General features: G+C 35.9%; 1 protein-coding gene across 1 annotated transcript; it reads left to right on the top strand.

The window, feature by feature from the left end:
* The first annotated feature begins 11,012 nt into the window (after positions 1-11,012).
* Positions 11,013-21,013, top strand: LOC122304953 (peroxisomal fatty acid beta-oxidation multifunctional protein AIM1-like). The gene is made up of 18 exons (XM_043117215.1): positions 11,013-11,206; positions 11,305-11,376; positions 11,708-11,770; positions 11,876-11,932; positions 12,087-12,154; positions 12,803-12,884; positions 13,000-13,055; positions 13,665-13,967; positions 14,134-14,220; positions 15,342-15,516; positions 15,691-15,812; positions 16,062-16,225; positions 17,508-17,762; positions 18,248-18,369; positions 18,476-18,597; positions 18,758-18,906; positions 19,969-20,107; positions 20,761-21,013. The coding sequence occupies exons 1-18, from the start codon at positions 11,113-11,115 to the stop codon at positions 20,803-20,805; spliced, it is 2,175 nt and encodes a 724-aa protein (XP_042973149.1). The 5' UTR covers positions 11,013-11,112; the 3' UTR covers positions 20,806-21,013.
* Positions 21,014-22,544: the final 1,531 nt, after the last annotated feature.

The raw sequence follows: 22,544 nt of genomic DNA, 5'->3' as shown, positions 1-22,544 counted from the left end.
ACATCTCTCACTCGCACATAGTGGGCATCCCCAAGCATATATGTCTCAACATGTTCTCTATCTCGTTCATACAAAACAAATAGGTCGTGCGACCACCGAGTACACCTGAAAAAAAATAAAATTGGGAGCACTATACCAAATCTCTCCTCGAGAAGACCAGCATAGCATCATCCTTAAAGTGTCTCGTATGCCCTAGACTCATTCGATCGCATCTAATCAAGCATATTCGATCCCTTTTTGAGTTTAAAAATAAACCCAGAACTATGCTTTAATTGCTTCTTAGTTTTCATGATGTGTTCACAAAAATTGTCACTACCAAATTGTAGCGCCAAAGTTTGACGTCAGCAAACACAATCTAAATATGTTGTCGAATAGTCTTCCCTTCGCCCTCATGTCACTCAATGTTAGTCTAACTGCTTTCCCAACAATACCTCTTTAGACCTTTTCAATCATGATCATAGAGAGTATGCTAGAGTAGCAAACATCAGAATCTCCATCTTATGACATTGTCAAAAGTCATAAAAGGGCATCGTTTTAAAATATGAAATATAGGACTCACACAATGAAGAAACAGGGAACTATTCATTCACTTCCATATTTGGTCGCAAGAGCACATGTAGTATGAAATACATGCCACGGTGAATCTCTCTTTATCAAAGAGCGTATATCCATATCAAACACCGTACAGATCTTAGTCTAGACACATGTCTAACCCGATTTTCTCAATTTGCTCACCTCCAAGGTGCCAAAGAGAATCTCACATCTGGCTTACTACAAGCTACATGGATTATGGAGTGTCCATGCGCGGTTCTTTTAAATTTAATGAACCTCATCTTAGTTCTTACTAAGGCAACATATTTCTTGTGTCATACTTATCTCTCTCAGGACAAGTAACAAGTGACACAATGTCTTATCTTTGCTCGCTATCTCTTTACAGCGCCAAAGGTGATCACTCGTGTGAGTGAGTCGATCTAAGCCTATTAACATACCTTGTGTGTGTACAATTCATGCAATATGATCAAAAGAAAAGAAACACACTGCATTAATTTCTCCAAAGAAAGTTTACATAACTGTGTCAACTGAATCACAATCTACGCAGTCCTAAACTCCTAACATGAGTCATAAGAGTGACTTTCGCTATGGGCTTTGTCAAGGGATCAGCAACCATGCGATTCATAGATAAATGTTTCAGGACCACTTCCTTTTGTACCACCATATCTCTTATGTAGTGATATCGGATATCAATGTGTTTGGTTCTTTCATGATATTTTGGGTCCTTAGCATACGCGAGAGCAGCCATGCTATCGCAAAAAATCGTCACTGGATCAGAATAATCCGCGCCGATATCTAAGTGCTGAAGGAACCTCCTCAACCAAATAGCCTCCTGACCTGCTACTGAACATGCTATGTACTCTGCCTCCATAGTGGATAAAGCTATACAGGGTTGTTTCTTGCTACTCTATGTAATAGTGCCATTATTCAGCAAGAAAACATATCCAGTTGTCGATTTGCACTCATCTAGGTCACTGCCCCAATCAGCATCACTGTAACCATTTAGCTGCAAATTTGAACCCTGATAGCACAATGTATAGTCTGCAGTTCCCTTGAGGTATCTGAAAATCCTCTTGACTGCTTTCCAATGAGCCAGTCCAGGATTAGATTGGAATCTACTGACCAAGCCAACTGCATAGCATATATCCAGTCGAGTACACATCATTGCGTACATCAGACTACCAATAGCGCTAGCATAGGGAACACAAGTCATTTTCTCTTTCTCTTTTGGAGTTTTAGGACAAATTTCTTGGCATAAGGTCTTGCCTTTAGTAATGGGATTGTCAATGGGTTTACAATTACTCATTTGGAAGCGTTCAAGGACCTTCTTTATGTAAGTCTGTTGAGACAAACATAGAAGTTTCTTTGAACGATCTCTATAGATCTTAACCCCCAAAATATATTCAGCCTCACCCATGTCCTTCATCTCAAAATTGAGGGACAACCACTTTTTAATGGCGACAATCATCCACTTATCATTTCTAGCCATTAAAATATCATCAACATATAATGATAATAACACAAAACTCGTTTTGGACCGTTTTATATAAACACAGTGGTCTTCTGCGATCATCGTAAACTCATTCAAAAGAATGGCTTGATGGAATCGGAGGTACCACTGTCTAGATGATTGCTTTAGGCCATATATAGATTGTTTGAGCTTGCACACTTTGCGCTCTTGACCTTTGACCACAAAGCCCGTGGGTTGATCCATATAGATCTCTTCATCTAGTTCTCCATTGAGAAAAGCTGTCTTAACGTCCATTTGATAGAGTTCTAAGTCCAATTGTGCTACAATGGCTAGAATCAAGCGAATTGAGGCAAACCTTACTACTAGAGAAAATGTTTCCTCATAGTCTATACCCTCTTGTTGGGTATATCTTTTCGCTATTAGGCGAGCTTTATGCCTTTCTATTGATCCATCTGCTTTACGTTTGACCTTTAGAACCCATTGTTCCCAATGGCCTTTCGTCCTGGCGGTAGGTCTACCAGATCCCAGACCTGATTAGTCCTCATAGACTCCATCTCATCGTTTAGTGCTTTTATCCACTCATCTTTAGTAGAAGATGAGAAAGCCTCTTGGATGGTTCTAGGCTCATCATCATCTTGCAGTCCCACCATGAAAATCTCCCATTCAATCTCAAATCGACGACATTTCCTCGTGAGCTTCTACGTGGTTGAAACTGTTGTGAATAATCAACAAGTGGTGTTTCATTGCTCAGAGCTAAATCACTCCCACTGTTTCTAAGAGCTTGAGAAATTTCATCATTCTCAACTACGACACTTGGAGTGATTTCCTCTTGATCCACAAGTTCTTGGAGTTCCAAACTCCTATCAACCTCGCCTCTAATTGGAAATTCATCCTCGATGAAATTCACATCTCGTGACTCAATTTCAGATACCGTCCCATCAGGTTGTTCACCGATTAATACATATCCCTTAGAGTGATCAGGGTACCTTATAAAGATACACTTCTTTCGTTTAGGACCCAACTTTCCATATTTATGGAAAGAATTATGAACGAAGCCCGTTGAACCCCATGGCCGCAAGTTATTCAAGTTGGGTTTCTCACCGGTCAAAAGTTCATATGGGGTGGACGGCACCGATTTGGAGGGCACTCGGTTACGGATATAGGCTGCAGTCAAAAGTGCATCCCCCCAATATGATATTGGTAGGTTTGCTTGCGCCATCATCGATCTAACCATCTCAAGCAGTGTCCGATTTCTTCTTTCTGCCACGCCATTTTGTTGTGGCGTATATGGCATTGTCAACTGCCTTTTAATTCCTTTTTCATCACAAAGCCTTTTAAATTGCTCAGATAAATATTCACGTCCATGGTCTGTTCTTAGAGCTTTTATACTCCTCTCTAATTGATTCTCAACCAAACTCATGTATCGTCTAAAGCAATCCAATGCTTCAGACTTATGGGAGATCAAATAAACATGACCATATCATGAATAATTATCTATGAATGTGATGAAATATAAAGCCCCGTGTCTCGCCCTCACACTCATTGGGCCACAAATATCTGAGTGGATTAATTGCAACAGAGAAGATGCTCTTGCTGCTTTTCCAAACGTTTTTCTTTTTTATTTTCCCATCAAACAATGTTCACAAGTGGGCAACGTAACTTTAGCGAGATTGCCTATTAGGCCTTTTCTAGCCAACCGTGTCATCCTCTCTTACCCAACATGGCCAAGTCTAGCATGCCATGTATTCAAATCTAAATTATCAGATTCAGTGATAAAAATAGTAGATTCATTCACATTTGAATAATCCAAATCCATTATCATAAAACCGTCTGAAAGAAAAGCAGAACCATAAAAAATATTACCCAAAAATAGGGAAACACCATTGTTTTAAAATAAAATGCAGAAACCAAGTCTGATTAAAGTAACTACGGAAAGTAAATTTCGTCGTATTCCAGGAGCGTATAACACATGATAGAGTAAAAGAATGCGACCGCCTCGCAATACTAGCTTGTAGGTACCAACTCCCAGCACCTCGACACTAACTCCATTCCCCACCTTGATATCACGACCCCTAACTAGAATTCGACGATACTCAACAAATCCGACTCTGTCTCTTGTTATGTGCTCGGTCGCTCCTGAATCAACGGTCCGCATAGGATATGAGTGAGCAACCATCATATGACTTATTACATAAACAGAAAGAGAATAGTCAGATTGTACCTTTTTCGGCTCAGTACAGTCACGAGCGAAGTGGCCTTTCTTTCCACAGTTAAAACAATCCATATTGGACTTGTTCTTTCCACGCTTCCCTCTCTTGATGCGTTTGAAATATCTTGACTCTTTTTGCACACATCCAGTGGATACCCCAAGCTTATTATTCTTGCGTTTAGGCCTAATTGCCTTACGCGAGCCAAATTCAGCCACATAGGATGAATGTTTAGGCTTAATAGCCTCTAGGCACTCTGCCTCAAGCTCCAAATGACGCGACACATCATCAAAAGTTTTGATGTTCTCATTGTGCGTCAAATTTTGGCACATGGCTTCCCATGAATTGGGTAGTGAGCGTATAACCGCTTGGACTTGCTTCTCATCTGTCAGATTGTTTCTAGCCACTTTGAGTTCACAGATCATTGATGACATCGTTCTAAGATGCTGCTTTATCGTGTGTTCAAAACACATCTTATAAGAGTCAAACTTCATAGTTAGTCCGCGCAATCTCGTGGCAGAAGTTCCCTCGAACTTCACTTTTAGTGTTTCCCACATACTTTGTGTGACGCCCCCAAATTCTGTTTGGGATTGGACGGGCATTTGAAGCGTCGAGACATGCAACACAAGGTTACCTGCCCCCATTCATGATATATAAGATGCAATGTTCCTAACATGCATCTAACATTATGCAATATTCGCAGCGGATAATTTTTTTCTTTAGCAATACTATGCACCAAATTGAAAATATCCCAAATGCTTAAAACATACTTCATACATAAAGACCCATTGAACAGATCATAACACTAGTCCAAAATAGTTATGATCCAAAAAGTACTAGAGATGCAACTCCATCGTACAAGTAGTAATTTACGTTAACTATTATATTAACATTGACATCGCATCGTCGCTTAGTCAACTGTGTCTAGTTGATCAGCTCCTAATTCTCCTTCAGGTCCTGTAACAAGATCTACCATTCGGGGGGAATGGTAGTTGAGACTACCAAAGTGAGATTTGATTACAAATCTCAGTAAGTTAACAAAAAACTTCCACACAAGCTAATGATGCATGAATGACAGTAAAAGTATAAATGCATAATCAAATTCATAAGTAATTAAAGCATAACTTGGCGTACAACATAACATAATTGACATAACTTAAATTGAAACATGAACTGAACTTGACTTGAATGAACTTGATCTGAAACTTGACTTAGCATGAACTTGCTCTGAAACATGAATTAACATGAACATGATATGAAACTTAACTTATCATGAATTTGTTCTGAAACTTGACTTAACATGAACGTGATATGAAACTTGACTTATCATGAACTTGTTCTGAAACTTGACTTAACATGAAAAATACATACTCCACAGTTGTTGTGGCCCCATGTATTCTACGTGTAAATACATACTCCACAGTTGTTGTGGCCCCATATATTCTACACAAACTTGACTTAACATGAAAAATACATACTTCACAGTTGTTGTGGCCCTATGTATTTTACGTGTAAATACATACTCCACAGTTGTTGTGGCCCCATGTATTCTACACAAACTTGACTTAACATGAAAAGTACATACTCCACAGTTGTTGTGGCCTCATGTATTATACACATCACAATTCAGTTAAATACATACTTCACAGTTGTTGTGGCCCTAGGGCCGAAATTCCCATATGCTATTTCCATTGATTTTTGTTTCTAACTTGTTTGATTAACCTTTTGATTTATGACTTATAAAGATGTGATCTTCAAACTAAACCATCACATGGTTTAAAAAGATATCCTAAAATATATATAAGCTTCTAATTCAAGATCACATGGTTAAAAATTAACCAAAACATAAATTTAGTCAAGAACATCCACACTTTGGCTTATCTGAATATCTTTTTGCATAAAATTTCATATCTTTGAAATTAACATCAAATATTTTCAAAATAATAATATAACATGTATATAAGATGCTTATGATCCTCCAATAAAATTATCAAAGTCATTGGAATAGGTTTAGACCACCAAAGAGTTAAACTTTCTCAAAACAGAAACTGTTTTTCCTCTTCCAGTTTCTAAGTTTCTAAATTTAAGAAAATCTTTCATCAAAACCTTTAATCATGCAAAAATCCTCAACCAATAGTCATATATACATGTTAACAATACTCCATAAAAATTTTAGACCAATATCTATCCATTAACTTGGTCAAAAACTCCAAACTATAACATATTCTCCAGTTTATCTTCTAGAATGACCTTTCTATAGTTTACATAATATTTAACTGACCAAATGATTTTCAAATGAGACAAATAAGATATTCACGTAAACTAGACTAAAAAAGGAACAACTTATATGAAAGAAACTTTATGATAAAATACTTACAAAAGCTTCGAAATGAGCGTGCAAAAGAACTCCTAAAAGCTGTCCGAGGGAGAGTGTTTGATATTCTTTTAATGGAAAGTATAAATGAAGACAATTTCGTGGGGAGGAGTGACTAGAGATACTTATGGATGAGATATGGAAGAGATGAGGCTGGAGTGAGAGTTAAGTGTAGGACTCTCTTACCCGGAGTGAGAGTGGAGTGTAGGACTCTCTTACCTAATAATATCTACAAAAATCAATTCAAAATATTTTTACCCAATAATATCCAGGAAATTAGCTTAAAATATTTTTATCCAATAATATCCACAAAATTAGCTTAAGATATTTTTATCCAATAATATCCACAGTTTTGAACAGATGTTTTGTCCGAAAATATGAAAAAATGTTATTGCGACATAAGACCTTAAATAATCCTCCGAGTCTAATGGCACAAACCATAATAAATTTTGACACTTCTAACTATCTCCAATAATCAAAAATACACTTCTGATACCATAATAAATAATAACACTAACTATGTAGTTAGACAAAAACCCATACGATTAATGGATTCGTGAAAACTTATGGGGTCTTCACGAGATTCCTAAAGTTAATAAAAATTTCACAATTGAATTTCTAGTAGGCTGTTACACTTTGAGCAGTGTTATACTTCTCGAACTCACCGATAAGGTCATTGTGCATGCTGCTTAACATAGTAAAGCGCGCACACCGATCCTTTTTGAGCCAATTCTCAAAAACCTCATGATCCTTTCGGTGTTGTTCAGAGTTCCCTTTTTCAGGCTCAGTTAGGGAGTGAGTTAAGATCTCCAAGACCTCTTGCTCATTCAGGACATACTGGATCTTACGATGCCAAATGTCGTAATTTTTCCCATCCAGTTTTTCTCCTTTGTTCAAATCGGCAACAATACTTTTCGATGTCATTTCACTACAAAAATGCACAAATTAGATATATACACACACCTAAAAAAAATGCCGCGTTTATTTAAGTTAAAGAGAAAATAATCTAGACATGTCACAAGATCGAAAATTCACTAAGCTTCCTAATCATCTCTTGCGCCATAATGCCCAATTATTAACTTATTAACTTAATTTTTGCGCAATTTTAAATTGCATGGGAAATTTCAAAAAAATTTCAACCATACATCCACTAATTATCACAAAAAAAACTTACTAATTTAGTGATAATATTATAACTAATAATGTATTTAAAGAAATAATCATGCCAAAAAAAAATAGAAATGTTTTTTTTTTTTAGCACAATTAGATCATAAAAAAAATAGAACCCCCACCTATCACCAGAAGAAGCAGTAGCCTAATGGTGCGCTTTCATCGTGGCTCCCACTTGGTCATGGGTTCTAAATACAAGAAAACAATTTCTGCTATTTTAGTGAAAAAAAAACTTCACGAGTTGGGCCAGAAAACAATTGGGCTGGAGATAAAAATTTTTTTAAAACAATTGGGCCAAGTTCAAGCTTTGAGCAGCCTGTTAATTTTAAAACCTCAGCCCGTAAGTTAATTTTTTTTTTTTAATCAGCCTTCTTCAACCTCCGGAATTGGTACTGTTCATGTGAATAGTATAAAAAAAATAGTGGCTTAAAGCCACCATTATAGGCAGCCGCCGCCGGTGGGCTCGGTGGCAGAGCACTCACCAGAGTGCTCTAAACACCACGGGCTGCAGCAGCCGGAGTGGGCTGCTCCCAATGTGCAGCACCACTCCTTGGCATGCGGCAACCGTGGTGTATGCTGCCCATCTCGGTTGGGCAGCACCACTCGGTGCCACCATCACCACGCGGTGCCAACGGCACCATGGTGCGATAGGCACAACGGTGCGGGCTGCAGCACCATGTGCGCTCAGCACCAAAAAAATGGTGCTCGGTGCACCAGTGGGTGCTTGCAACCCATGGAGGTGTCCTCGGCACCATGTAGTGCGAGGACCACCTGTGTGGTGCTAGCAGCAACCGTGTGGTTGCCCAGCCACCACATATATACATATATATATGTATATATGTATACATGTACATGTATACATGTATATATGTATTACCTAATAATATAAGCATACCACTTTTATAATTAAAATATATAATATGTATTCTAATTACTTATGTCTATACAGTGAATATACTTCATATGTATATTTTATAATTTGTATAATAATCAGTCAATAAAATTTAATAATTTCATATACTAGTATGTGGGAACCATATATAAAATAGATATATGTTATCACATTAAGTGTATGTATTAATAATATATGTAGGCATATAATATATTGTTATTTTGGATAATATCAACTAGTTAGATATTAATTATTTATAAATTTTAAAAAATTTTATAATTTAATAGAACTTCTACTTGTTAGTTGTATAAATTCAATATTAGTTTTTTTATTTATTTAATTTATTAATTATTAAATCTTATTAAAAAAAAAAATTCAAGTTTGAGCTCGAGCTCGAGCTCGAGTTGACTCAAACTTGTTTGTGGGACGAGCTCGAGTTGAGAGTTTAGTTTATCGAGTTGAGTTCTAATGAAAAAAAAAAATTCAAACTCGAGTATTTTGAATCGAGTCGAGCTCGACAAGCGAAAAATTGTCTCAGCTCAGCTCGATTACAGCCCCAGGTGTGAGGCTTGGCATACCAGTTGATGAGGAGATTTTTAGTTTAGTTAATAGGTGAAGATGTCATTCAATAATGGAACTAAGAAGACAAGTCGGTCTACCAACTAAGCACTACCCTATATAGAAAAGAGTAATGCTAGGTACAAGTTTAAAATAGAGAAGTTCCATATAAGTCATTTATAGAAAAGTAAATCCCATTGATAAAAAATAATTTTTTTGCACTTTTTTAATGTGAGGTTTATTTTTTTATAAAGATTTATATGAGACTTGTTTATTTAAAATTTATACAAATCATTTCTTTGTATAGAATAAAAAAATATCTCTCATTTGATCAATTTTTACCATGTTTCAATATGGTAAGTTCTCATTGTCGAATGGAATTAAGTTGCATGCATGCTTCACTTTCAACCATTATTACTTTAGATTCAAAAAGGCGATCGACCATACTATCCCAACCCAAAGATTTTTATGTCATAAAGGTGTGCAACGTTATTGAAGCCACTATTTCCAATCCCTGTTGACATCTTTCATGATTAAGATTAAGACAATACGTGATCATCATTGAGTCCTCAACTTTTGATTTGAGTACGCTGACAAATATTTTTGCAGTTATTCGTCTTAATTCCATATTGAATTGAAATTGCATTATTCATCAAATAGATAACCCCTCACAATTTTATATAATGAAAAATAATAGAAACTCAACTTTCTTTACAATTTTTAATATAATTATATTTTAAATAATTTTTTTTATATATAATTATTTTTACGTACTTATTGTACATTTCACTAATATGATTGACCGCATCATTTTTTTAATATAAAATAACTATTTCAATCAATCACGTTACAAAAGTATAAAAATAATACACAAAAATAACTATATATAACATAACTATATTTTAAATCAAGAATATTAGATAGAATAACTTACAAAAATAACTCATTTTATAAAAATATCTTTATTTTAAAACATAATTTTATAAAATATTGTAAAAAAAAAATATACGTGAATGATTACTCTTGCACAATTACCTATTAAAACATTAAATTAAATGAAATTTATTTGGAGCTTATTTATTTTTAATCCATTTGAATTTAAGAAAAAATAATATTTTAATAGGTTGTTAAGGGATATTCCCACTGCTCCTAGCTCCCAGCTCAGCTACCGTTCTCATTTTTATTTTTATTTTATTTTTTATTTCGTAATTAAGAAATTATTTTTTAATAATGTTATAATTGTTTTAAAAAAATATTTAAAATAATTAAAAATATATATAAAAAAATAAATCACTATATATAACTAACGGTAAGTCACACGATAATTGGGAGTGGACGACGTATCACCGTCCAAGATGCAAAGAACCTAAAGATTCGAGTGGTTCTCTTCGCATCGTGTTTCATATTATAAGCATGTTTCGATATTCAGTAGAAGAAGACCTTGACTGATTAGCGTTCCCACGACGCCGTTTCCGAGTAATTCACCAAACAATATATAATTATTTGATCTCTCTCGAAAGACTAAAAAAGCACGATAAACGATCATATCTGAGATCTCAGGGAGTGTTTCAGCGGGTGCTACCACTGGGGACTCTTTCGCAGGTAAGCAACGTAAGCGAGATCCTATTGGTTATGATTAAAAGGGTCCCATTTTCTTTGACTTAAACTCAGACAACTACCCAATCAAAACTCAGTATTCTCCATGCTTATTTTTTATTAGCAACAGAATATCACTGCTCTGGAACCATTCTCAGTATTGGTTGGCCTGGACAGTCGAGAACGTCACCTTGGCCTCTATAAAAGGGTGGCCATACAATACTAATGGAGCGATCCTTCGTTGCCGTCGTTCGTAACTGAGAGAGCTTCTCTCCGATCTCGTAGGCTATTCATGGGGGAGGTTAAGGTTACCTTGGAGGTCGGAAGCGACCGCGTCGCAGTCATCACCATTTCTAACCCGCCGGTTAACGCCTTAGCCGTTCCAAGTGAGCTCCACTCCCGTTTTCCTTCCTTTTTTTTCCGATCATGTAATACTGTTGTTTTGTCTAGTTCGGTTTTGGCTCAGATTTGTTTTTCGGTGCAGTTATTTTAGGTTTGAAGGAGAAATTCACCGAGGCGGCGAGGAGAGATGATGTGAAAGCTATCGTTTTGACAGGTAACGTTTTTGAGCCTCGTTTCTTTATTTGGTGACACTCTTTCAGCTCGCCGTTGTTTCAGTGTTTTTTTTTTGTGCGTTTGATCGAGTTGAACGGTCTGTAAGCCGGTGATCGCTATGTAGTTCTAGGTGCTAATTTTCGTGGAAATCATATTTACGACAACTCGATTTGACTACATCTTGCTCCAATATGGACCATGCGCAACTTTGTGAATATTGTCGAATATTCTTCTGGGAATTCGTTTTATTAGAGTGATCGGTGCGAGATTTTCATTTACTTACTGAACAATGGGCTCTGTATTTTTTTTTGGGTTATATTTGTTCATTGAAGGCAAAGGAAGGAGGTTTTCTGCTGGATTTGACATCAATGTTTTCGAGAAGGTTCACAAAACTGGTACGAGTTAGTTTGACATACCCTGGACAGTTGAGCTATATAAACATACATTAGATTATGGCGTCAGTACTTGAGAATTCCCAACTGTATCGTTTGGCTTGGCAGGGGATATTTCGCTAATGCCCGATGTATCGGTGGATCTTGTGGTCAACACAATCGAAGGTAGTTTCACAACTTTAACCTTCAGGGTCTCGTGGATGTTGTTTCTGGGAAAACTTAATTTCCGAAAGTTTATGTTTTATGTTTTTAAAGAAAAAGTCTTGTACCTTCTCCATAAGTGCTTGACATTTTCAATCTTGTTTTTTCATGACCACAGATTGCAAAAAGCCTGTAGTTGCTGCTGTGGAAGGACTTGCTCTTGGAGGTGGCTTAGAGTTGGCACTGGTTTGTGTTTGTTGTTAGGCTGGAGCAGTTTCCTTTATTTTACTTCCTCTGCTTTATCCTCTTGTTTTATTGAATTTGATGGTCAGAGTCTCTGCACCAGTGGCGGAGCCACGTTGGGGTGTGGGGGCCCAAAAATTTGGAAAAAATATATATATATATATATATATATATATATATATATATATATGTTAATTTTTTTGATTTAATAAAATAATATTAATTTATTATGTATTGGCCCCTTCTAAAAATTATTTTGGCCCCTCCATAAAATTTAATATGATATAAAAATGAAATAAATAAAACACATTGCATATAATTTTGTTTATTTAAAAGAATGCAAGTTATAATTTTAGATACTTTGTATTTATTTTGTTTAATATATTTGTATGAATGTCTTTATATTATTTCAATGATATATTGTTCTTGACATATCAATTACTTTTTTTTAATATATAAGTCATATTAAACGTATTTTATTTTTATTGTAAATCTTTCTATCAGATTATTATATATCATAAAAAGAATTGTATAAAAATAGAACAAAAATTATTTTATACATATTGTTCTAGTTTTGTTTGGCCCCCTAAAATAAATTCCTGGCTCCACCACTACTATGCAGATTGCCTCATTCCAGTTAGCCTCTTGCAGGGATCACATGCACGTATTGCAGCACCAAGAACTCAACTTGGCTTACCCGAGCTGACACTTGGAGTTATTCCAGGGTTTGGAGGTACACCTGTATTCACACAGCGGTGCACGCACAGAGACACTAAATTATGACTGTTTATTTTTTCATATGTTATAATCATCTACCTAGTATTAAAACCTTGGTTGTTTTATATAAGGCACACAACGTCTCCCAAGGCTTGTAGGGCTGTCAAAGGCTGTTGAAATGATGCTGGTAGGTCTCCATTCTATTGATTTTGTTTTCTCACTTCAAATTGCTTAGAGCTTGTCAACTGACTTTCACACTTTCCAATTTACGTACTTACTGATATAGATGCTTTTTTGTTTTTGGAGAAGATATATTTTTGGGGAAAGGAAAGAGAAGATATGATGATAGAATCTCCATGGTCGGTTAAAGCGGTAGAGAAGGAGAGAAAATTAGCAGTTTGCACATAATAATGTTTCGTGACGAATTTGCTTCAAATATAACATCACATCTTTAGCACACTATTTGATTAGATTTAAGGAGAATTAAGTTGGAAGAGATGTTAAGAGGGCTCTCATTCCACATCCCTGTATCATGCTTTGATTAGATGGTAGTGTGACGGTGTATTTAGCATGTAATTCCAATCGCCAGTGATACTTAGCCATGAATTTTTGTAATGCTTTAAAATTTTCAAATACAAAAGTAAGTGCATTAACATTTCTTACTACAATTATATTATGGGAAGAGTGAAACCAACACGCATGCTCTTTATCTGAATAATCTTGGAAGGTGTGAGCTTATCTCTCTTTTGTGTGGTTCAATTCCTTTCTCGTTAATCCAATTGTATAACCTTTTCAGTTGTCGAAACCAATCATGTCAGAAGAAGGGAAGAAGCTAGGTCTTATTGATGCTGTTGTGGCCTCTGAAGAGTTGCTGAAAGTATCTCGGCTATGGGCTTTAGACATTGCGAATAGGCGCAAGCCATGGATGCGTTCCCTTTACAGGACAGACAAGCTTGGTTCCCTGTCTGAAGCCCGTGATATAATAAAAATTGCAAGACAACAAGCCAGAAAAACTGCACCAAATATGCCTCAGCACCAGGTCTGCCTTGATGTGGTGGAGGAGGGCATTGTTCATGGAGGATATAGTGGTGTTTTAAAGGTAATTAGGTTTTGGGAGCTACCATTAAATGTGTGCTCCTGTATAATACTAGCAATCTATGGTTGTCTCTCCTCTGGGAATCAGATATTTGTTGTTGTTTACTGGAGTGGTAGGCATGTTTGGTCACCCTGGAATCATAAGCTAATATCTGAAATTATCATTGCAGGAGGCGAAATTGTTTAAGGAGTTGGTCTTGTCAGACACTTCAAAAGGACTTGTTCATGTCTTTTTTGCCCAGCGTGCAACATCCAAGGTACTAGAAGTGATCATGTACTATCTCTGGCCCTTTGCTTATTTTTCGAATTTAGGATTTATTGATTTGCGTGATCCTTGCTTGGATGCTAATGATCTTGTATTTATTTTTGTTGTAAATGTTATATTTTGGTTCGATCATGCTAATTTCACCTGGATCGGTCAACAAATTCTTGTTAAAATATTGGTTTACACGATGCTTATAGATAATAAGGTTGTAGACAACTTAACGCATAGTTTGAATTATGTTAATAAGATATTTGTATGTGCTGACATATTATTTTGTAGTTTGTCTGCATCTGTCTGGATTCTTTCCTAGGTATGCTTTTCAATACTTGCTCAGAATAGGATTGGACTAAAAATTTTGCAAACCCTGTGTCTTTCTTCCAAATTTTGATGTTGATTGAAAGGAAAGTATTTTATGCCTATTCAAGTTATATACAGCCAGTGTACTTGGCTACACCTAATGATATTGATAAAGTTATTAAAAAAGAGATGATGTTCCTTTGAATGGTTGAATGGTTATTTTGCTTATGCTGCTCCTAGAATGTACTTCATTTGGGGAATCTTCTTTTTCTGTTCCAAAAGTTTGAACTCAAATTGCCTTTTTGTTCTTGGTTTAACAATTAGGAGTTTCCAAATTTATTTTGATTCAATAAAGTTTTATTTTACCTGTAAGAAGGAACTCAGACCCTTTCCTTTCTTGGTTCAACAAGCATGACTGTCATCTTTTGCTACCTTCTGCAAAAAAATTGCCTTTCTAATAATGGAAATGCTGAATTTTGGATTTTCAAGTTGGTAATAAGCAGCAATGTGAAGCCCTAAAATCGTATGACCAGTGTCCTTTCACAGAAGAACGAAAATTCAAGTTGTGGCATGTCTAAATTTTAAGAAACAAATATATAACAAAATTGCCATCATCGTAAATGTCTTGGTTTTTGGGCAAACAGTCGTAAAGAACCTTGTAAATTCATTGAACTTTTGAAGACATACAATTAATCCAAGCCTAATGTACCAAGTAAAAACATTCCTGGAATGATTTTTATCGAGTTGTCCTGATTTGTATTCTGTAAATTGAATTCATTTTTTTAACATTTCCACTTTTTCAACATTTTTTTACAGGTGCCAAATGTTACAGATCTTGGGCTCAAACCAAGGCATGTAAAGAAAGTTGCTGTTATTGGGGGAGGTCTAATGGGTTCTGGGATAGCTACAGCTCTTATTTTGAATAACATATATGTTGTTCTCAAGGAAGTCAACTCTGAATATCTTCTGAGGGGAATAAGAACAATAGAAGGTGATTACTTTATTCATGGAGTTATTGAGATTCAATGTTATTTCCCATTTGGTTTGCTTTTATTTGGCAAGGGCGTTGTTTAAGCAATCTTAACTGTAGTAATCTTTTCTGGTATGCTACTATTGTAATATTTCCCTGTAATAGAAATTTATGGCACTGAATTTTGTCTGACAGCAAATGTTCGAGGCTTAGTAACAAAAGGAAAGCTGACACAGGATAAGGCAGAAAAAACCTTATCAATGGTCAAAGGTGTGTTGGACTACGCAGACTTCAAAGACGTGGATATGGTCATTGAGGTGGGCTGATAGTGAAAAGCTAGAACATTAAACTTAAAACATCCTAGCGGCACTGTTTTCGGTTTGTAAAACGGATGTGGTAAACTTAATCTACAGCTGGCAGAAGCATCATCGTGATTATGTTTCCTCAATATATTCTCTTCACTCATTATCGTGTTTTTATCATAGTGAAAGGTCTTATTAATGAACAACCTTGATATTTTGTTAGTGCTGCCTGTTTAAAATGATTCGGTTTGTCCTCTTTTGTAGGCTGTCATTGAAAGTCTTCCTTTAAAACAAAAAATATTTAGTGAAATTGAGAAAGCCTGCCCTGCCCACTGCATTTTGGCTACAAATACATCTACCATTGACCTCAATTTGGTAGGGGAAAAGACCAGCTCTCAAGATCGGATCGTGGGGGCACATTTCTTCAGGTTATTTTATTCTCTTCACAAATGCATGCTTGCTACTGTTTGCTCTTTAAATTAAAGGTTAATATATTTCTTGTATATCTTCTTATTAGTTGTCTGAGGTACATGTTCAATAATAGCTGTAAGTACCGCACGGGAACATCTTGCTTTTAGTAATTAAAAAATAGTGGCTCGCATAGGGCCCTTAATTGCACTCAGCCAGCAGAAAAACTACTCAATTATTGAACTATAAGATTCTTACATTAAATAGATATGATCTGAGGCACAATCACCTCTGGATGACAGAAAGGTCTTTCTCATAAAACAAAAACAAGGATACTTATTAGTTTCTGAAAACTTTTTTCCTGAAGTTTTGTTTGGTTGGAAACTTGGAAATAATACATTGATGGCTCTTTTTTACCTCGGTAAGTCAGGACTCTTCGCCCCACAGGTTTTGTGATTTCTTCAATCAGGAAATGGTGTAAATCCCTTATTGAAGGGAGGATTAAGATTTGAATTTGGTCCTTTAAAATCCGAATGTATTTTTTGGAACATAAAATAATGATGGGATTTGGATTTGAATCAAATCCAAGCAGGATCTTAATCCCTTGAAATCTTGGATTTCAAATTATATTTATAGAAAAGGAATTTCAAATCATTCTAACAAATAGGTTACAATCAATTTCAAAATCCCTTCATTTCTAAAATTCATCCAAACAAAAAACTTTAAAATCAAGAGATTTGGAATCAACACAGTTCAAATCTCTTGATTTAAAAATTCAAATCCAAATTCAACTTGTTTATCCAAACACAACCTATGGGTTTTCAAAGAGAACTAAAATCTCAACATGCTAAGGCATAAGATGGGGTATAATTTGCAAAGAACATCTTGGAACTTATAGATTCTTTTCTCAAAACAGAATAACCATAATTTTTATTGCATAAAAAATTATGGTTCTTCTCTCTTGATTTTGAAAATTAAAATAGTAACGTGATTACAGGGCAATGCCCTTATTTTCATGAACTCACCATGGCTGCATAATCTAACATACTAATATATTTGAATTGCTTTATGCATATATTTTGTGGTTTATGTGTCTAACTTTCATGCTGTTAAGTTTATTGCATCAGTAGTGTTTTGTGGCAACAAATCAAGGCAGTCCAATTACTTTGCTGTCTTACTACAGTAGGCCTCTTCTTTAGTTCAAGCATTTATTCAATTGTGATGCCTTTCATATTTCCTTTGGTTAATTTTTCTCTATTGAATCATACTTATAAAAAAAATGTTTTATCTTTTGATGAACAGTCCTGCACATGTGATGCCTCTTCTGGAGATTGTAAGGACAGAGAAGACATCTGCTCAAGTTATTCTTGATCTCATGACGGTTGGGAAAACTATTAAAAAGGTCCCTGTAGTAGTGGGTAACTGCACTGGCTTTGCAGTCAATCGGACATTTTTCCCATATACACAAGGCGCACATGTTTTGGTAAATTTAGGTGTGGATGTGTTCAGAATTGACAGAGTGATCAGTAGTTTTGGCCTTCCCATGGGTCCTTTCCAGTAATCTTCTTCCCTTAACATTATCCTTTGCATTTATATTCTCGCTTAACATTTGGGCCATTGGACTAGGGGATTTTCCCCTTGAATTACCTGAGGTGCACTTGCGGGAAACTCCTTGCTGACCTGTACACCCCCTGGTTTAGTTAGGATGCTGTTCCTGGACATCCGGTGCCAATAAAAAAAAAAAAAATTATCCCTCGATTTTATGTCCTTTTGTTTTCAATCTTTCTAATCAAGTTTTTCTCTCGTATGCTTGGGCTGCATGGCTCTGCACTCTTAATAAAATTTCCTTATCAAAAAAATATTATTTTGCATATGTGCATGCAATGATCAAGTTTTTGCCACTGCAAAGCTCTTCCTGGGGCACCAATAGTGTCAAGCAGCTTGAGCTTCCTGTTTGAACCTTATCATCGAAAGCCTCAAACATTAACCTAAAAAATGATTTTGAACTGTGATGTCAAGTACCTTTTGCTCATGACTTGCAGGCTTCAAGACTTAGCTGGATATGGAGTGGCCCTTGCAGTTGCGAAAGAATTTGCTAATGCATTTCCCGATCGCACAGTCACATCACCGTTGGTTGAACTTTTGGTCAAAAGTGGAAGAAATGGTAATAAGACTTGTAGAACCACACATATGAATATTGCTTATGATTTTGAAGTTGTTAATGCCTTTTATGTTTTTACTTTGGCTACCTATCCATTCCCTTTTTATAGGTAAAAACAATGGAAAAGGATACTACATTTATGAAAAGGGAAGCAAGCCAAAGCCTGACCCCTCTGTGCTTCCAGTTATTGAGGAGTCTAGACGACTAACTAACATTATGCCTGGTGGAAAGGTAATCTTGCTCCACCTCAATACATATATTCCATTTACATGCAATTGTGTAGTACTGCTTCAAAGTTGTTACTGGTCCCATTTCTGAGGATGTTCATCTTTTCATTCCATATGAGACAAAGTTACCTAATGTGTTTGCTGGATTATTTTAATGCTGGCAGCCTATATCTGTTACCGACAAAGAAATAGTGGAAATGATACTCTTTCCGGTGGTGAATGAGGCATGTCGTGTTTTAGATGAAGGAGTAGTTGTTCAAGCATCAGACCTTGATGTTGCATCTGTTCTTGGAATGAGTTTTCCGACTTATCGGTGAGTGACTTCAGGACCATTTCCTTTCTAATTGGATTTATCAGTGTGTATGCTCAGCCATATTTGTATGCATACCAGTCTTCTCATGTTGAATTCATCTCTTGCCAACCTGTGAGGGGGTGATGCACACCTAATGCATAATTGAGTTATTTGTGCCTGTCCCCCTTTTTAAATAAAAATAATTAAGAGTCCCTCAACTGTTGTGACAATAAGTTGCATATATCTTGCCCCCGTGAGAAATCTGTTGTTAAATGCAGTCCTCGGGATTGAAATCTACAAACTTTAACCCCAAGGGGTAGCTCAATTGGTCAGGCCTTGGGTTTGCTTCCCAATGGTCACTAGTTCGAGTCCCCTCAGAGCCACTGGAGGATTTACCTGGTCGTTAACTTCAGGGCCCCTTGGGATTAGTCGAGGTGCGCGTAAGCTAGCCCGGACATCCAAGGTTATCAAAAAAAAAAATCTACAAACTTTTATTAATCAAAAGAAAGGCTGTGATATTCAATGGATGGTTCCTCTGGGAACAATAGAATTGCATTGTTAGAAAGGAGGAGTTGGTTTACAGGTTTTCACAAAATTCTTGTCCAAATGGGCTATTGATGTTGGGTTTCTGTGTGGAGCCTGGTTCTGCTTTGTGGCAGCTTGATTTGATGACCTGACCCGAAAAGAGTTTGTTGCGGTTTTGAGTGAATTTTCAATGGAAATTTTTTTGACCCGGTTTTAGCTCCTAAACCGGTCCGACCAGACCCTTATATATTGTATTCTTGTATGGCTTCTCATTGTACTGCTGCACTGTATATTCGACTTTCAAGAGAATAAAATTATCTCCAGGCATAATTTATTGAATCATAAATATGATATATCACAAGAGTCCCAATGCTCATAACACATTTCATATATTAAGATGCCTGTGAGTTTAAACATAAAAAAATTATTGGCTTGAATGCCTACCACACTGGATGTTATTCTTAGGGTTACAAGTATAATTTTCATCTTACAAACTTACATTTCCTTTATCTAGTAATTATTTCATAATCCCTCACAGCTATCATTTGTTTGTTGCAGTGGTGGCATTGTTTTTTGGGCAGATACAGTTGGGCCTAACCATGTTTATACTAGTCTCAAGAAATGGTCTGAACTATATGGCAGTTTTTTTAAACCGTCAAGGTTTTTGGAAGAAAGGGCCAGAAGAGGCATCCCGTTGGTAAGAGGAAAAAAAAAAGAACCCAGTTTCTTCTTCTCCTTCTTTTCCTCTCATACGCTCCTTTGCATGCATCACTTGAAAAAACCCTACAGATTTACACCTGATAGGAAGAGGTTAATTGACCCCAGCATTAATTTTGATGCTGCGTGGTTCAGCTTCTAGTTTAGTTGTTTTTCCATGCCAACAATAGGGAGTGGTTAATTTGTGATGATATTGGTACTAATTTCGCTACCTTCTTGTTACTTAAACAGTTGTTTTTCATGTCATTGATGTGATCTCTTGCTGAACTATTGTTTGTGAACATAGTGTCATTTCTAGCTCTGATATTTATTTTTACATATGTAGACTGTGGTTTGTAAAGAGGGGAATAGATTCTAGAATTAAATTTGAGAAAGTTGTCAGAATCAACTTCTTGTTTGTTTTATAGTAATATTTAAAGTTGCCTCAAATGGTCTAGTAAAATAGTTAGGTTCCTTGACACTTGGAATGGTTTAATTGAAACATTGTATATACACCATTTTAGTTCTCTCCTGCATAGGCAAACTCCCATGTGGTATAGTGGAAAATAGCAAAGAAGTTCACTCTCTTTCTCATATCTTTTCTTCCAAACAAAAGAAAAATGTAAATGACATTATTTTGACTCTCTGCTGCAGAGTGCACCTGCAACATCATCTCCATCATCAAAGTCCCGCTTGTGAGCAGTAACTTCAAATTCACACCGATCCGAAAAGCAGCATACGATTATGGAGAAGACAAATAAGTTATGGTCTTTTCGTTATTTATTTGGGCAAATAAATTAGTCACGTTCAGCTGGCTTGTAATTTTTCAAATATTCAGAAATTCTGAAGGTTTTGGTTGAAGCTTTCCTTTTGTTCTTTTTTCGAGTGGATAGAGCTTTTTTTATAACCCTGTTCTGTGACAGCAACTAAACTAAAGGAGTCAGCCCCACGGGCTACTCCAACGTTACAGTACAAACTTGGGTCTCTGTGGGTACAAAGTCTGACTAGGCCTAGAATACCTGCTCACTTGCTCTCCTTCCACAACCACTCGATTTAACTACCACTATCCTCTAGATTAGAAAAAAAGAAAAAACTACCACTATCCTCTCTGTTACTCCCATCCTCTTGAAGAAGACTTCACAAAGCTTTTAGTGGGCCTACAAATTTCATCTTTCTTTCTTTCTTCTTCCTATTTTTTTGTGTGTTAATATCAAGCAAAAACTAGCAAAGACCTAATTTAATAGAAAGCAACGCTCTAATGTTTTCTACATTAGCAAAACCAGTGCTCGTTAGGAATACTTTGTTCTTCCTTTTGTTCTTTCTTTTTTCCTTTTCTTGGGAAAGTTCCTATTCTAACAACCAATGTTTTAAATTTCCTTTTGGTCTGTTTCATTCGGTATGGTTTGGTAAGTAGGAATTTTGATACGAGAATTTTGAGTTTTAAGATATAATATTATTTTAATATTATTATTGTTTTTGGATTTGAAAAAGTTAAAGAAAAAATTGAATTATTTATTATATTTTGTATAGGAATTTGGAAAAATTGTAATGATGAGATGAAAATTTTTGAAAAAGTTAAGAAAAAGTTGAATTATTTATTATATTTTGTATAGGGATTTGAAAAAGTTGTAATGATGAGATGAAAATTAAGTTTGAGATGAAAATTTTTTTGAGCCAAACTGAACTGGTTTGGTAACAAAAAATTTTCATCATAAACTTAAAATTTTCATCTCATCATTACAACTTTTCTAAATCTTCGTACAAAATATAATAAATAATTCAATTTTTAATATTTTAATATTTCATTTTAAATTCAAAATTTTCATCCCACTTATCAAGTAGAACCTTAAATCTGTTTTGGAAAATCCTGACCACTCCGAGTAAACATTTAAAGTTGGTTAGTAAAAACTTGTATATATGGTTAATAGTTTGTTAACGTCGAGTTTTGCACACTTTTAGATCAAGCTTTAACGACTCGGGTTTTTGTTCTTGGGTCTACACATTGAAAGAAGACAGAGAATTAGAAACCTTGGTGGAGGCTAGAGTCTTTGATGCCTAAATCAGTATCCTCTTTGTAGTTTTTGTGATAGAGTAAAGGGATCAGAAACTTGTTCTTACTTGGGGATCGGCTTTTACACGAGGTTTCTAGAAGTCAATCACCCATACCCTGTATCCGGGAGACATGTCACATTAGCTGTTCTCTAGGTCAAAAGCCTTTAATATGGCGTGGCCTCCTGGTGTGATGCGATAAATAAAACGTGGCTTCATGTCCCTTCTGCCCTATCGAAAGTGCACTCCGTCAGTCTTCTCCTCACTTGTTGTCAAAAGATCAAAGGTTTCTAGTGTTTCCCCTCCTGCTTGCACAAGTTCTCTGAGGCTAAGCGTTGTAAGGGAAAGTCGAGCTAACATGTTCCTTCGTTCCTCGCATTTTGGGACTT

Source organism: Carya illinoinensis, chromosome 3 (assembly GCF_018687715.1).
Source record: "Carya illinoinensis cultivar Pawnee chromosome 3, C.illinoinensisPawnee_v1, whole genome shotgun sequence".
NCBI lineage: Eukaryota > Viridiplantae > Streptophyta > Magnoliopsida > Fagales > Juglandaceae > Carya > Carya illinoinensis.
Note: the sequence above shows the minus strand (reverse complement) of the source record. Positions and strands in the feature narration are given on the sequence as shown.

Excerpts from the sequence above, each read along its gene's own strand:
- LOC122304953 (XM_043117215.1), top strand. The coding sequence starts at position 11,113 with ATGGGGGAGGTTAAGGTTACCTTGGAGGTCGGAAGCGACCGCGTCGCA. Across the intron at positions 14,221-15,341 it reads CCCAGCGTGCAACATCCAAG|GTGCCAAATGTTACAGATCT; the intron begins GTACTAGAAGTG and ends ATTTTTTTACAG. Across the intron at positions 20,108-20,760 it reads CCAGAAGAGGCATCCCGTTG|AGTGCACCTGCAACATCATC; the intron begins GTAAGAGGAAAA and ends TCTCTGCTGCAG.